The 14331-nt window shown below is 53.4% G+C and overlaps 1 protein-coding gene across 13 annotated transcripts in view; it reads right to left on the bottom strand.

Moving 5' to 3' along the window:
• Window positions 1-2764: 2764 nt before the first annotated feature.
• Bdh1 (3-hydroxybutyrate dehydrogenase 1) overlaps window positions 2765-14331 on the bottom strand; it is a 44229-nt gene continuing 32662 nt past the window's right edge. For all 13 annotated transcript variants that reach the window (XM_042259147.2, XM_076548680.1, XM_015993321.3 and 10 more), the window contains 3 exons: window positions 13185-13326; window positions 6653-6805; window positions 2765-4925 (listed from right to left, as the gene is read on the bottom strand). In XM_042259147.2, the coding sequence (XP_042115081.2) occupies window positions 4456-4925; window positions 6653-6805; window positions 13185-13326 (765 nt within the window). In that variant the 3' untranslated portion in view covers window positions 2765-4455. The remainder of the gene's footprint in view (window positions 4926-6652; window positions 6806-13184; window positions 13327-14331) is intronic.

The following is a 14331-nucleotide window of genomic DNA, read 5'->3' as shown; positions in this document are numbered from 1 at the left end:
AAATCTCCTGTTCAGATAGCAAGGTGTATGGAAGTCTTGTCAAAAGTGGGACCTGGGCTCTTGAACTTGACTTAGCCACTTCCGAATATCAAGAGGACTGAGATTTAGATTGTTCCGTGGAAGTCTGGGTCAGAGTCAGGTGCCAACGGCGTGAAGTTAGACGGAGGAGGCAGGGTTAACTCAGTGTCGGGATAAATCTTTCTGAACCAAGGAAAGACTTTCCCAGGTCACGAGCCCCCGGCCACCAGCAGAGTTCAAGCTCTGAGGCAGCCTCTTTTAGCCCTTGTCCAAACTATGGTCCCCGGTCCCCAGCCTCGGATACTCACACTGTGCCTCTGAAGCTGTCACTCATGAGTCACCATCCTCAAGTGACTGTGCACACCAGAAAGGCTTTTTTATGCCTGAGGCTGGCTGGGTAATCTCTGCCAGAGTCCCAGAGCCTCCATCTCGCTTTGTTGGAGCTCTTGAAGCAAAACCGATCCTGTCTGTCCAGAGCTCCATGCCCACGCCTCTCAAGTCCCTGGAGGTGTGGGCTCAAGGGTTTCTAGATTCTGTCCTCTGAGATGCCCACTGGGCACAGTATCCGCTCTACAAAGGCACACTGCCTGCAGCAAGGTGGTTGGAGGAGTCACCCCGGGGAGCCACGCTCCGAGTGCCAAGGGAGTGGGGGGGTGGGGGAGCTGGTTTGTGTGGCCGCGCTCTGTGATTACTGTGCATGAGCCTAAAGATTCCTCTCGCGGTTACATAATTGAGGTATTTTTTTCCCCCATCCTTATTTTAGATCCTGGTACCATCTGCCCCGCTCTTCACGCATCGCTGGCTCTGGGCTGGAGGTGAGCTCAGGCTTGGCCGGTCATCTCTGTCCCTCACGTGATGAGGGACTTGGGAAAGCCTGCTACCTTATCTGTAAAATGAGATCTTGACCCCACCCCTGCCTACCTGCCAGGGCAGCTGGGAGGATCAGGTGAGAGGTCGTCTAACTGGCTGGGTAAGTACGTCTGGCGCTGGGCACTGGAGTCCGCTTGTTCACCTGGTTCCCCAGGCTCGCTCACCTGTCCTAGGAGAAGGCTCACAGCTTCGCAAAGCAGGGTGGAAATACAGGAAGTGGACAGACCTCACCACGGGAGGCTCAGGACTTCCTGCCATAGGTGGCGGGGGCACAGCCCTAGCAGCTTGCCACAGGCAGGGCCAGGCTGTCTTGTCACCTGCTCACACGGCCTCTTGTCTTGGCCTTGGGGTGGAATGTTAAGCTCAGCACATGTTGACTTACCAGACAGAAATGTCTTGCAAAATCCTTGTCCACTTCCAGCCGTCGAAGTGCTAGCTGCTGCAGGCCGGGGGTCCCAGCTCAAGTCCTAGGTGCATGCTAAGCCCAACCTGAGTTGCCATTCATACTACTCCCTACACCCCCCCCCCAACTCCTGCCACCCACAGGCTCAAGGGTTTGTTCAAAATGCTTTTCTCCATCTCCACAGTCTATGTGATGGTCGAAGGAATGTATTTGGGGGTTAACTCACAACGGGAATAAAGGAGTTGGTCGTGGAATCCTGGAGGGAAGGGGCACGGTCCAACTCAGTTCTCTCCAGCTCGGCCTTGATCCACACCAGCATCCAAGACCACCAGGTATCGAAGAGAGGGGCGCGCATTCGCGCATGGCGGCCACGCCCAGGGGCGGGTACCTATCAGCGACCTGCAGCCTCACTAGGGGCGGGGCTTCAGGGCGGGGCTCAGACAACCACCCACTACACCCATGGCACTAACTGAGGTTCCAGGGCACAGCCAAAGGTTTTGGCAGCTGGGAGCCAGCACACACTGCTGGACCCTCTCTCCCTGCCTTAAAGGCCGTGGGAGAAGTTGATGAGACAGAGAATGCTCCGCTCCTGGCTACACTGGTCAGCTTGGCGGTTACACAAACACGCCATCCATTGAGGATTAAGCAACAAGATACATGTTCACATAACTCTGGAGCCTGGACGTTCTGTCCCCACCCACTGATGCTGGGTGAGTCACTTTCCCCTTTGGGGCCTCAGTTATGTGACCTATAAAATGGGAACAACCTGTGATCTGCCCACCTCACCTATCTAGTAAAGATCAAAGGTAGCTCCTGTGTCCAAGCAGGCTGCTGGTTCCAACAGGTGAAGGTGAACTGGGAGGTTTGAATCACCACGGAGATTATTTGGAGGAAAGGTACACTGGATTTTTCTTTTCTGAGACAGGGTCTCACTGTGTAATCCAGGCTGGCTTGGAACTCACTACATAGACCAGGCTTATCTTGAACTCATCACAGAGCTCCGCCTGCTTCTGCCTACCAAGTGCTGGGCTTTAAAGAGTGCGCCACCTGCCGGGCGGTGGTGGCGCACGCCTTTAATCCCAGCACTCGGGAGGCAGAGCCAGGTGGATCTCTGTGAGTTCGAGGCCAGCCTGGGCTACCAAGTGAGTTCCAGGAAAGGCGCAAAGCTACACAGAGAAACCCTGTCTCGGAAAAAAAAAAAAAAAAGAGTGTGCCACCATGTCTGGTAGCCTGGGGCTTTTCTGTTACTAGAATAAAGATTAAACTCAGGGCCAGCAAGATATTCAGCATACTCATAAGTAAAATAAAATAAATCCTAACAGCCTGACCAGGAAGTCCTCTTTTGCGGCTTAAGAGTCCGGTGTCGACTCTCTGGCATCCAGTTTAGTGCTGCTCAGGACTCAGTGTGTCACCTCCAATTCCCTTCTAGTTCCCAGTGACGGATGGACGCCCGAGTATAAGTCCAAGCCACTCTCCAAGTGTTACAACCAATCTCTTTATTAAGCACGAAAACAAATTCTCCCAAGATGTAAATATGCCATCTGAAAGGCTCCAGCTGGAGGCAGGTTCTGCAGGACAAAAGCATCTCACTGTTAGGGACCCCCAAGTCATCAGGGGTCCCTCTCTGAGCCCTGAGGCCTTGCCTTCCTCTTCCCTTCCCTCCCTTGCCTTGCCTGAAGACAGAGGCTGGAACAGAGCACCCCGGTTTGAACCCAGAGGGGTCAAAAAGCCCAAAAGGCAGGCTGAATTCGCTCTCCAGTGGGACACAGCTGTTCTAGCCGCCCAGGTTCCCGCACTCCCACTTGGCACTGGGCTCCAGGTTCAGGCCAGACAGCTGCTTAGGAGTGTAGGATCACTGTTTCCCATGGGGCTTTGCTTCTTTCTTTGTTCCCAGGCAGGGTCCAAGTAGGTGGTCAAACCCTGTTGGAAAGAGCTCAAGCTTGTGTGAAGGAAAAATGCCTGTGCAGGCTCTAGCTGAGGAGGCATGGCTCCCTCTAGTGGCAGGTGTAGACTTTGCAACACAAGGCACAAAAGATGGTCTGGATGTGTAAAGCTGGCACTCGAGAGACCCTGCCCAAGGCTTGACGCCACCTGGAACACGCGGTTTGGCTGCAAATACCTAGACCCTGGACAACTGCAGGGACAAGCAGCCTTCAAATTCAGGCCTTCCTTGATTGGTAACACAGACTGCCTAGCAGTGTCTCGGCTTAATTAAAAAGAAGTTCACTGTAGGAAGGAGAGGTGGACCTGAAGTCCTGTGGAGCAGGTGTGTGTGTGTTGGGGGGGGGGGCTGGGGAGGTGACTCGGGGCCCAGCCTTGGCACCACTAATCTGTCTACTGCCCCAAGGATAATAGCACCAAGCCTGTCCAAGGCGAAACCAAACCGCACTCTTTGGCAAAGAGCACCTCCACCCAGATCTAACCCGAGTCTCCAACGAGGGTGGAGAAATCTCAGCTGGCAATCTCTAGAGCCTCACCCTCGGCCAGCTGAGAGTCAGCGGCGGCGGCTGGCCCCCAGTCACACAGTGCCGTGGACGTGCAGAGAACACACAGGCTCACCTGGTGTGACTGTCTCGGAAGACACACTGCTGGTCAGGGGATTCAAGGACTGATGGGTCCCAAGTGTCCTTGGAACCCAACTGTGATGAGTTTTTACAGCCATGCCAGAACACAAGTAAGACACACGCTGGGCACAATGGAAGGGGTGTTTTGTATGCAGATCGCAGGATCTGCAAATGTTTCATGCACACAAGGAAAAAAATAATCTGTTCTTTTTACTCATGAGACTTGCTTAAGGATCAGATGGGATAAATATTTTGAACGGCTGTTTTGGCTTAAAAATGATTTTGGATTCTATTCTAATAATCTGTTTTTAATACAAAGACATTTCCCACAAATCTCTGTATAAAATCAACTTGAGAGAGATAGAAGCACCATGTTGGCCCAGAGGCTTAGGGCCATCCACCTGTGCCCCACATCTGTGAAGGCCCAAGCCATTCACCACGTGAACAAGTAAGGTTAGTGATAAACTAGGTCTTCCTAAGACAGCGGGGAATCCACCCCGGGGTAATCCAAAGGTAACTGTACAAACTCCCTCCCCTCAGCCTTCTCCCTCCCTCCCACCAGATTCCCTGGCAGAGGCCACAGGGACCTCCTTCAGCTCTTCATCGTATGTAGATGGCGTCCGAGATGGCTCCTGGGAAGTGGGTCATGATCTGCATCCGCAGCCACCAGTAGTAGTCCATGGGATGGTAGCGGGTGTAGGGGGTGGCGGCTGTCAGGGCATGTGTGACGGCGTCGATGACAGAGGACGTGTCTGTGGAACCGCTGTTGCAGTAGGTCTCCATCTTGGCGATCTTCTCGTCGAAGTACTTCCTGCCATAGTCTTGGCGGACGACCTCAGGAAGCTCGTCCCACATCTTCTTGGCAATGGCCTGGATGCGCTCGGGGCTGTAGAGGCTGGTGGCGGCGATGAAATTGCCAGGCTCCACCACACTGACCTTCACGCCCAGAGGGTGCATCTCATAGCGTAGGCAGTCGGAGAAAGCCTCGACCCCAAACTTGGTGATGCAGTATGGGGAGCGGGCTGGGTTGGCCATGCGGCCCAGCATGCTGCTGATGTTAACAACACGGCCTGCAGAAGAAGACAGCAAACATCTGCTCAGGTGGCATTGCCCTGTGACATGGTGGCCTGGCAGGGACAGCTTTAGAACCATCCAGAGGCAGGGGGCTTCTTGGACCACCCAGCTAATCAGTATTCCCAAACTTCCTCAAGGACTGTGATGTGTCAGGTTGACTAGGGAAGGGGTGTACCAAGAGGGCGCAGTGGAATAGCCCACACACAGCTAACCTGCCTGGTGATAATACTGTGGGGTGAAAACACACTGGGCGCATGTGAGAAATGGAATGGTGCCGGGCGGTGGTGGCGCACGCCTTTAATCCCAGCACTCGGGAGGCAGAGGCAGGCGGATCTCTGTGAGTTCAAGGCCAGCCTGGCCTACAGAGTGAAATCCAGGACAGGCACCAAAACATCACAGAGAAACCCTGTCTTGAAAATATAAAAAAAAGAAAGAAATGGAATGGCTAGGTCTCTCTGGACCTGTGCGTCCACTCTAAGCAAGGTCTGATGCTGGTCAGGGGAGAAATACAAACAAAAACATCCTTCCCTTCAGGGAGCTTCAAACTCAGCTTCCCCAATTAGATGTGCCAAGAAGCAACGTGGAGAGTCCAGATGAGTACTGGGATAGAGCACAGAAGCCAGAGTGCCCAGGACAAGGCTGGCAAAAGCAAGCCTTGAATACCCCAGAAGAGAGGAGGACCTGTGTTGGCCGGCTTTTCCCAGCACCAGATCCAGAAAGGAGTGGGTTGGGAGGAGCAGGGCCCGGGTTTCCAAAGCTGATTTCAAGGCTGGACATGAAGCGGCATGGCCTGACTCAGGCCTAGAAAGAATGGTGTCTTCAGAAGAATTGTCACAGGCCCAGCCTGGGAATGTAGGGACCCATCACAACTTCTCCCATCCCGGGAGAACTGGGTAGATTCCACTCAACCCAGGCTGACCTGGGTCAGTTGCCTAGGGAGGTGCTCCCAGGAACATACACCCCCTAAGCATGAAGTCACTGAAAGGTTGAAGCCCCTCTTAAAGACTACAGGCTGCACCCCATTCATTCCTATGTTGCCAAGACTTTGGGACAGATCTGAGGATCTGGTACCTTCTGTCACAACGGTTTGCTGTTCCAAGGAGAAGAGTCAGACTGCCTGACTTCATAGATGGCTATTTTATATGCTTTGGGCATTGTGTCTGTTCTTCAAGTTTCTAGGCTTGTTTGAACTGAGTAACACAGTGTCTCATTTTTTAGCTATGGAGCATGCATGCTAACATATGCTTAATATTACACTGTGATATAAGAGCATGTAGACACAGCTGGTGTACGTGTGGTTACTTCTCCAGAATCAGTTCTTAGAGGTTCATAGAGCCTCTATGATCTGTAAGCCCTGAACGCACAGACCACTGAACTACCTTTCTTATATGTGTTTGAGACAGGGTCTCATTATGTATCCCAGGCTGACCTTCACCTCAAGATCTGCCTGCCTCAGTCTCCCGAGTGCTGGGTTTATAGATGTCCACCACCATCCCAGCTCATCTGCTCCACTTCTGAAGGCCACAGACCCCTCCCCTACCTGGCCATGCACTTCTGCCTATCACCATTCCCAAGCCCAGCACCGCTCTGAGACTCAGGAACTCAGCCTCGCTATTATGGACGTTAGCTCTGGCAGGTCTGGTGTTCCCAATCCGAACAAGAATGAAAAGGTTGGGCAGGTACAGTGAGGGGCAGGCCGGGAGAATCGGTCTTCCCAACTCACCTTTGGCTCTTCGGAGAAGTGGGAGGAAGGATTTTGTTGTGCGCACGGTGCCCCAGAGGTTCACTTCGGCCACCTCCTTGTATGTCTCCATGCTGGTGAACTCCACCTCCCCAAATGTTGAGATGCCCGCATTGTTCACCAGGCCCCACATTCCTGGACAAAAGAGGACCCAGCCAGTCACCACGTGTGTTCAAATGCCAACACTAGCCAGCTGCTGTCTACTTGGATCCCTTTCTCCCATGGTCCCCAGCCTCTTGCCCAAGGCTCTCAGGAAACACTTCTAGAGCTGGCCAAGAATGAAAGGGGGGGAGAGAGACCCAGCATCTTGGCTGAACAGAATGTCCCTTTGGTAGAACGTCCCGGCTTCATGGCACTGCTGGCTGAATCAATTCTAGCCCTTCATGACTGAGCCTTGGAGGATCTTCGCCCGTGTCTTGCTTCACCCCAACACTGTACTGGTTGGGTTTTGTCAACTTGACACAACCCTAAACATATCTGGGAAGAGGGAATAGTAACTGAAAAGATGCCTCCATAAGATCGGCTTGTAGGCAGACCTAGAGGGCGTTTTCTTGATTTGGAGGGGCTCAGCCCCCTGCGGGCGATACAATGCCTTGCCAGGTAGTGTGTAAAAAAAGCAAATTGAGCCGGGTGGTGGTGGCGCATGCCTTTAATCCCAGCACTTGGGAGGCAGAGGTAGGCAGATCTCTTTGAGTTCGAGGCCAGCCTGGGCTACAGAGTGAGTTCCAGGAAAGGCGCAAAGCTACACAGAGAAACCCTGTCTCGAAAAACCAAAAAAAAAAAAAAAAGCAAATTGAGCAACCCAGGTAGAGCAAGCTGGTAAGCGGCCCTCCTCCATGGCTTCTGCTTCTGTTCTTGCCTCCGGGCTCCTGCTTTGAGTTCCTGCTCTGACTTCCTTCACAGTGACCAACTGTGATGTGGAAGTTTCTATGCCAAATAAACCCTTTCCCAGTGTGCTTTTGGTCATGGTGTTTACCACAGCAACAGAATAGTAATGAAGCCAGGCACTTCCCTCTCCTCCAAAGGACCACAAGTCTCCACCCTGCACCTATCCATTCAACCAGGCTATTGTTTCTGTCGACCCTCTTGCCAGCAGCCAGGGAAACCTCAGGAATTTTCCAAGCCCAGCTCATAGAAGGACACACAACTTCAAGGTCACCCATGAAGTTATGGGCTCTGCTGCCAAGCCTTGTTCATGGTCGGGCCCCACCCCTCTCCACCTTGGGATTCAACAATTCTCTAGTCTCTCCTGCTCCTGCTCTGAGCCTGCCGCTGTGATGTGCTGGTGGTCACACATTAAGGGACCTTGGCTCAGTAGCCTTTTTGCCAGGGTGTCTCTTCCTGCCCTCTCCTGAGACTGTATTTTGATGCAGCCTCTGAGAAGATGCCTACTCTCACAGCCTGCTGCAGCCGGCTGTTTCGTACGGGACAGCTGGCTTTTGGAGACTCAGACAGACAATGTTGGTTCTGGAATGTTCCTGGAGTTTATTTTGTCGTTAACTATTTTTGCAGCAAGGGAAACCAAAGCCGTCAAGGGAAAAGACAGATTTAAGTCTCATCATTAAGTCGGAGGCAGAGTTGAACCCGAGCCAAGGGAACAGAGCCTGTTTTCCAGGGCTTGTTTGGGGTTCAGTGTTTTGGGGGTGTAAGAAGTGGATGGGTTAGAGCCCCAGCGCAGAGCAGGGTTCTTCCTCTTTGTTGCGGAGATCCTCAGGGTTTGGTCTCCGTATGGCTTAAGCTCCTAGTACTAAAAGCTCTGTGCTCCTTCTCGGGGCTTCAGCAGACATGATGCCTGCACACTGCCTGTGAGAACGAGACTCACTCTCCCAGTGCATCATGGGAATGAGTTTGTGTAAATGACAGAGTAATTGGTCTCCAATTGCTTTCCTTCCGTCTTGCCCAAATTAAAGCTTGGTCAGCTGACCTCTGGTGCCTTCTCCTTCAATTACTGGGAATTAAGGGCATGTATTAAGGAGAGGAAATTGCTGGTTAACTAAGTGTCCAAAGAGCTCTCTCCCGCCCCAGCTGCCTGCTGGGGCTTCTTACCCTCAGCTCTCAGGCTGAAATTGGGACCTTGAGGTAAAACCTACACATCGGAGGCATCCCGGAAACCCTACAGCTCTGAGGTCTGTCTTCTGACTCCCTGAGGCTTCCCTCCTGGAGCCCAACGCCTCTCTAGTGGCCATGGCTAACCCTTAGGCCCAAGCCCGTGCCCCTCTCTACCCACCATGCCAATCCTTCCCTTCCTTTGTAGACCTCTCCCTTGCCCCAGGCAGCCATCCTTCATCTCCGTCTCCATTAGGAACTCAATGCGTGTGCGCTGGCCGATGAATGTCTACAAACACTACATCCCCGCATCCTGGAGAGGCTTCTTTAACCACGCCACCCGATCTTCCTTCCTTCTGCAGCCAGACTTCTGAGAACATCCAACCTCTCCATCCCTTCACGCCACTCTGGACTCCAACCTCCATCTACGGCTCACCATGTTCTCCTTCGGCCTCCAAGAGGCTACCAACTAAGCCCCGCCCCTATCTCTATTCTCTTCTTAGATACCATCTACTAATGGCCCTGGACACCAGCTTTCCCTTGGTGTCAGGGCCACCAAGCACCCCAGCTTTTCTTCTTCCTGCCTCCACCCCTCACAGGCACACCCAGTGTCTCACGCTCAGCCCGACTCTCCTGAATGTTGACACAGTCTCCTCTTCTACTACACATTTGTAGAACTTTCCAGAGGCTTTTCTGATTCCGATGGGACAGTATCACAGGACCTAAAATGTACGCCTGTATGCTCAACCTAAAAGTAAAACAATTATATCTGGCGCTACAGTCCGTTAAAGATGAATTAAACTTGACCGTGAAAGTACCCTGCGGGACGGGCCGGCCAAGTCGGCAAGCAGCAGTCGACCTTGGAGCTCTCCAGAGTCCTCAGCCAGGCAGTGTTCAAAGCCAACTCCAACAGCACCCCCGCCAGCCCAGAAGGCAGCTGCTTCCCTGGAAGGGCCTCAACATTACCTCCATGTCCACACAAGTCCCACGCACCCTTAGGAGGAACGGATCGGATCCACGACTCCTCCTTACGGTCTCTTCCATCTGAGCTGCACGGTCCTAGCTCACCCAGACCACAAGTAACATGCTGAGTCTATTCTGTTAAGAGTTACCATGTTCATCCCCCAACTCCTTCACTTCTTCCCACCCAGTGTGTCACCCAGGGCTGGAAAGATGACCGATGGTCAGAGTGACAGGCACCGGGTCTGGAGGGGCACTTGTTGATGTCACCTCACCCTCAAAACTAAGCCGCACAGCCGACGCTAAGCCAGCCCATAGCTGAGTGAGGCTCACAGAGGCGAAGTCTCTGCTCAGTGTGACCAGGGACGAGGTGAGGGAGACACAGTGTGGACCCAGGACAGAGGACAAGCCTTCACATCTGTGGACCCAGGACCGAGGACAAGCCTTCACGTCTGGCCCCACATAGTTGCTGGTTTCCTTTGCTGTGGCAAGGAGTCAGTTCTGTTTCCTTCTGCATTAACTCAGGTCCTGGTTCGCCTCTCTTCTGTGCCGTCAGTGAAGACCCCGCCTGCCTCCATCTACATCCCCCATCTCTACCCAGGACCCGTAGCCAGGCTAATCGCTCTCCTTCCAGACCCTCCCATTCCTGTGGCTCTCAGATCTGCAATGCAGCACACAAGGCCTTTGCGGACTTCTCCCCGCCCCCACACATCCCACCTCTCTCAGTGTGAGCAGTTCGCTTGCTCCTTTAGAAAGTCTGCCCCTTGCCTGCACAGGGGTGAGGTCTAGACTAGGCAAGGGATGGCTAGAAGTACTTCACCACTTCACAGAAGAGCAAGCTGAGGCTCGTACGGGACCCGTGGCACACTCAAGTCACACTTCTCTGGAGAGGTGAAGACCGGGAGAGTCCAGTCCTCCCCCTCCCAGACCAAGGGATGTGTCCGATGTAACCTATTCCCTGCACACAGCACAAGGCCTTGAGTGGTTTAACTGCTTCTCAGAGGTTTGTTCTGAGGCCACTAGATTGGTGTCCAGTTCCAGGCTCCTCCGGCCAGATCGGAGCCCTCCAGGCACCAAGGATAGTCCCAAACACGCAGCAGGGACTCAGTAAATGCTTACTCATTGATAAGTAATGACTCCGGGGTCAGGCCACACCCACAACCTGTCAACAAGTGTGTGCACGCTTTCCTGGGGTTGGGAGGGCTGGTCACGGCTCCAGATGTCCAGTCCCTCGGAGTCCTACAAAGCAGGGGAGGTGGAGCCAGTGGAAGATGCCTGGACACTATAAGCAGAGAGTCCCCTTCACCTCAGCACCTGAGGTGGCTTCTCAGACTTTGGTGGTGACACTCCCATGGAGCCAGAGTGAAAACCAGCATCAAAATGTGCCCAAGAGAGGAGCACACCTGTCCTTATCCTGTCCAGGTGGGATGTTATACATGACTGCTGAGACGCTCTGGAAGGGCGCCACCTGGAGGTCAGAGCCAGAAGTGGGAGATGTTCCTGATTGACCAGGAAAAGGACCAAAGGACCAGGACTAGAAGGGAGAGCAGAGGGGGTTGGAGGGGGGGGGGTGAGTAACTGCCAGGGAAGAGGTAGATGGGGAGATGGGAAAAAGTGGGGGGAGAGCCGGCATGCAAATGCTACCTCACAAGTTTTATTTTCTGGTTTTTGAACCCGAAAATTCCAACTCATTCCCCCCAAACTGCAGTATGGTTAAAGAGGTAGGTTACAGGGTGGCAGAGCATGGCTGTGGATCCCAATTCCGCCAAGTCGCAAGTCCCACAAGCTGTGATCCCAGGCTGCGTGGGGCTGGAGCCTTCTCACTTCCTAGTCTGTGAAGGCAACGCCCCAGCTGCCCAGGGAGGCCGTGGGGACAAAGGACGACAGGCTATGTGTCTGGTAATCATCCCACTGGGACCCATCCTGCCTTTTCTTAATGGGCCAGGGACACCAACCATCGCTGTTAATTATTAAACAGATGTTCAGTCCACATCTGTTGGGTCCACAACACACAGGCTGCTCCTGGAGAACACCGGGCCCCAGAATGGCCTCTAGGAGGGTGGGGTGGCAGCCCCCAGCTGCTGAGGTGATCCCAGTGACAGGCTCCCTAATGAACAGTCTCTGCCGTAGTTAGCCATGCGGCACAAGCTCTTCTCAGAGATGGCGGCATTTTTCAGCCTGGCAGTTTTGGTCAGCCACACAGCACGGGGCAGGTCACCCAACCCCTGCACTGGACCCCACACCCAGCAGCGGGGAGCTAACGGAGGCAGCCCCCCTTTGCCTGGCCTGCCCAGGGGCTCTAAGACCAACAGCGCAGACTGGCTTTTCCACAGGACCTGCTGTATGGCCCAGCTCCATGCTTCTGAGGTCCGCTTGAATGACACTACCCCCACCCCCCGAGCTGGAGAGCAGACCCCCTCAAACCAAGGTCCTCCACGCAGGCTGACCTGGGAGGGCACGAGATGCTCAGGGAGGCTCTGCAACATCCGATCCTTTGCCCACTGACTCTCCAAACTTTTTACCCCTTCAGCGCTGAGGCGCTCCATCCAGCCTCTGTGACATCTCTCTCCCTCCTCCCTGAGTCCTAGCTGCTTGCACCCCCTCTGGACACTCCCCCAGAGTGCTCCGTGGACACCTCCGTGCCTTCTCGCCCCTCATCTTGCTCTTCTAGCTGGGGACACCAGCTCTGTAGGACAGACACCTCTTGCCTCTTCTTCGTCCCCATGTTCAAGTCAAGTCTGCGAGCTTTCTTCTCTCAGGACCACTAACTAGCAAGCTTCAGCACTGCCGGCGAGCTCCACCGACCACCACGTTCAGGGCTGTGCCACCCACACCCCCCTTTAACCCACTCTCCCCCCACGCTAATGCAGGCTTCCGAGGGACCTCAAGACAGTCCCCGCCCTCTCCAGCACCTTCCACAAAGGCAGCCAATCCCCTGCCTCATTTGCTGCCGCCTCCAGTCTCAACCTTACGATGGGACCATGTGCCACACCCCAGCACACCATGGGGTGCTTCCCATCACTGCTCATGCTCCGCCCTCCTTCTGGCATACCCTCCCCGGCTCTCTTACCACACCACCCATCCCTATCACACCCCCGGCACTGGGCCCAGCCCCCTTTGGCCATGCTGCTCTGCCTCTGTCCATGTCCTGCTCCCTGATGGCGACATCAGTCCACTCACTGAACTGTAAGGTCCTCAGGGACAGAGTGTCCCCCACTCAGCCCCATGCCTGGCCCAGAGTGGGCGTTAAAAGAGCATTAGATGAACCGGCCTGAACTGGTATGTGGATCTGTCACTGCACAGGTTGTAAACTTGCCTCCAGTCGTATTTTAGTGCCCTGTTGCAAAGGTATGTTTAATCGAATCCACTTCCTTAGACTGAGCAGGAGGAAGAGTTTAACCAAAGGGAGAGGAACCTCTTTCCAGGAGGCCAGCAAATGGAGAACAGCGTTGGGCAGGATCCCTAGCACAGCGCCACATCCCAACCCCGAGTCCTACGGCGCCCTTACCCTTCTCAGGGTCCTTCAGGCCGGAGCGGACGGTCTCCACTGCTTTCTCTACCTCCTCACTGATGCAGACATTGAGCTGGATGGTTCTCAGTCGATCACTGTTCAAGCTATCCAGCTCCTTAACCCCAGCATCACCTTTGTCCTGGGGGAGAGAGGGCTGCGGTCACTTCTGGCCTTCCCACCCTGGGCGGGCTCCGTGGGCAGGTGACTTAGGACCCAGCCTAGCGAGGGACTGACTCCAATCCCCTGCAAAGCCTGAGGCTTACACTGACACATGTACGTGAATGTTCACAGTGACGTTATTCAAGATAGCCAAAAGCCAAGCCAATTTTTATAAATATCCTGAATGCATGTTTATTTTTATTTTTATGAAAGTTTTAACAATGCAGTTTGGGGCTGGAAAGATGGCTCAGAAGTTAAGAGTACTTGCTGCTCTTACAGAGGACCTGGGTTCAGTTCCCAGCACCTACACAGTAGTTCACAACCATCTATAACTCCAGTTCCATGGGATCTGACACCCTCTTCTGGCCTCTGGGGGCACCAGGCACACATGTGATATACATACATGCAGGTAAAACACCCATACACATTAAAAAAAACCGTCTAAAGATTTTATATAGTTTATCTAGGGTACAAACGAGCCAAGCACTATAGTATATCCATATCATCAAGTAATAGTCTGCAGAAAAATATGAACTATGACACATGCTACAATATAGATAGCTCTCAAAAACATGCTAAGGCTAGGTGTGTTGGGGCATGCCTTTAACCCCAGGACTTGGAAGGCAGAGACAAATGGATCTTTGTGAGTTCCTGGCCAGCCAGAGCTGCACAGTGAGACTCTTGTCTAAAAACAAACAAAACATTGTGCTATGTGAGAGACGCATAGTAAAAAGACCCAGTAACTTTGGGTCTAATGTGAGAAACTTCCAGAGAAGGCAAGTCTAGGGGGGCTGAAATCAGTGGCTGCCCAGGGCTTGAGGGGTATGGGGCGGGGAGGGGAGGTATAACTGAAAAAGAATCGAAAGGGGGAATATTGAGGCAGGGAAATGTTCTACAAGTGAACTGTGGAGGTTGTATATAACTCTCTGAACTGGGGGACAGTCCCCTCGTTACATCTGGAGTCTCATGTCCTAGTACTTGCCTT

This window comes from Peromyscus maniculatus, chromosome 12, assembly GCF_049852395.1.
Source record: "Peromyscus maniculatus bairdii isolate BWxNUB_F1_BW_parent chromosome 12, HU_Pman_BW_mat_3.1, whole genome shotgun sequence".
Taxonomy (NCBI): domain Eukaryota; kingdom Metazoa; phylum Chordata; class Mammalia; order Rodentia; family Cricetidae; genus Peromyscus; species Peromyscus maniculatus.
The sequence above is the reverse complement of the archived record's forward strand: the minus strand, read 5'-3'. Positions and strand labels throughout refer to the sequence as shown.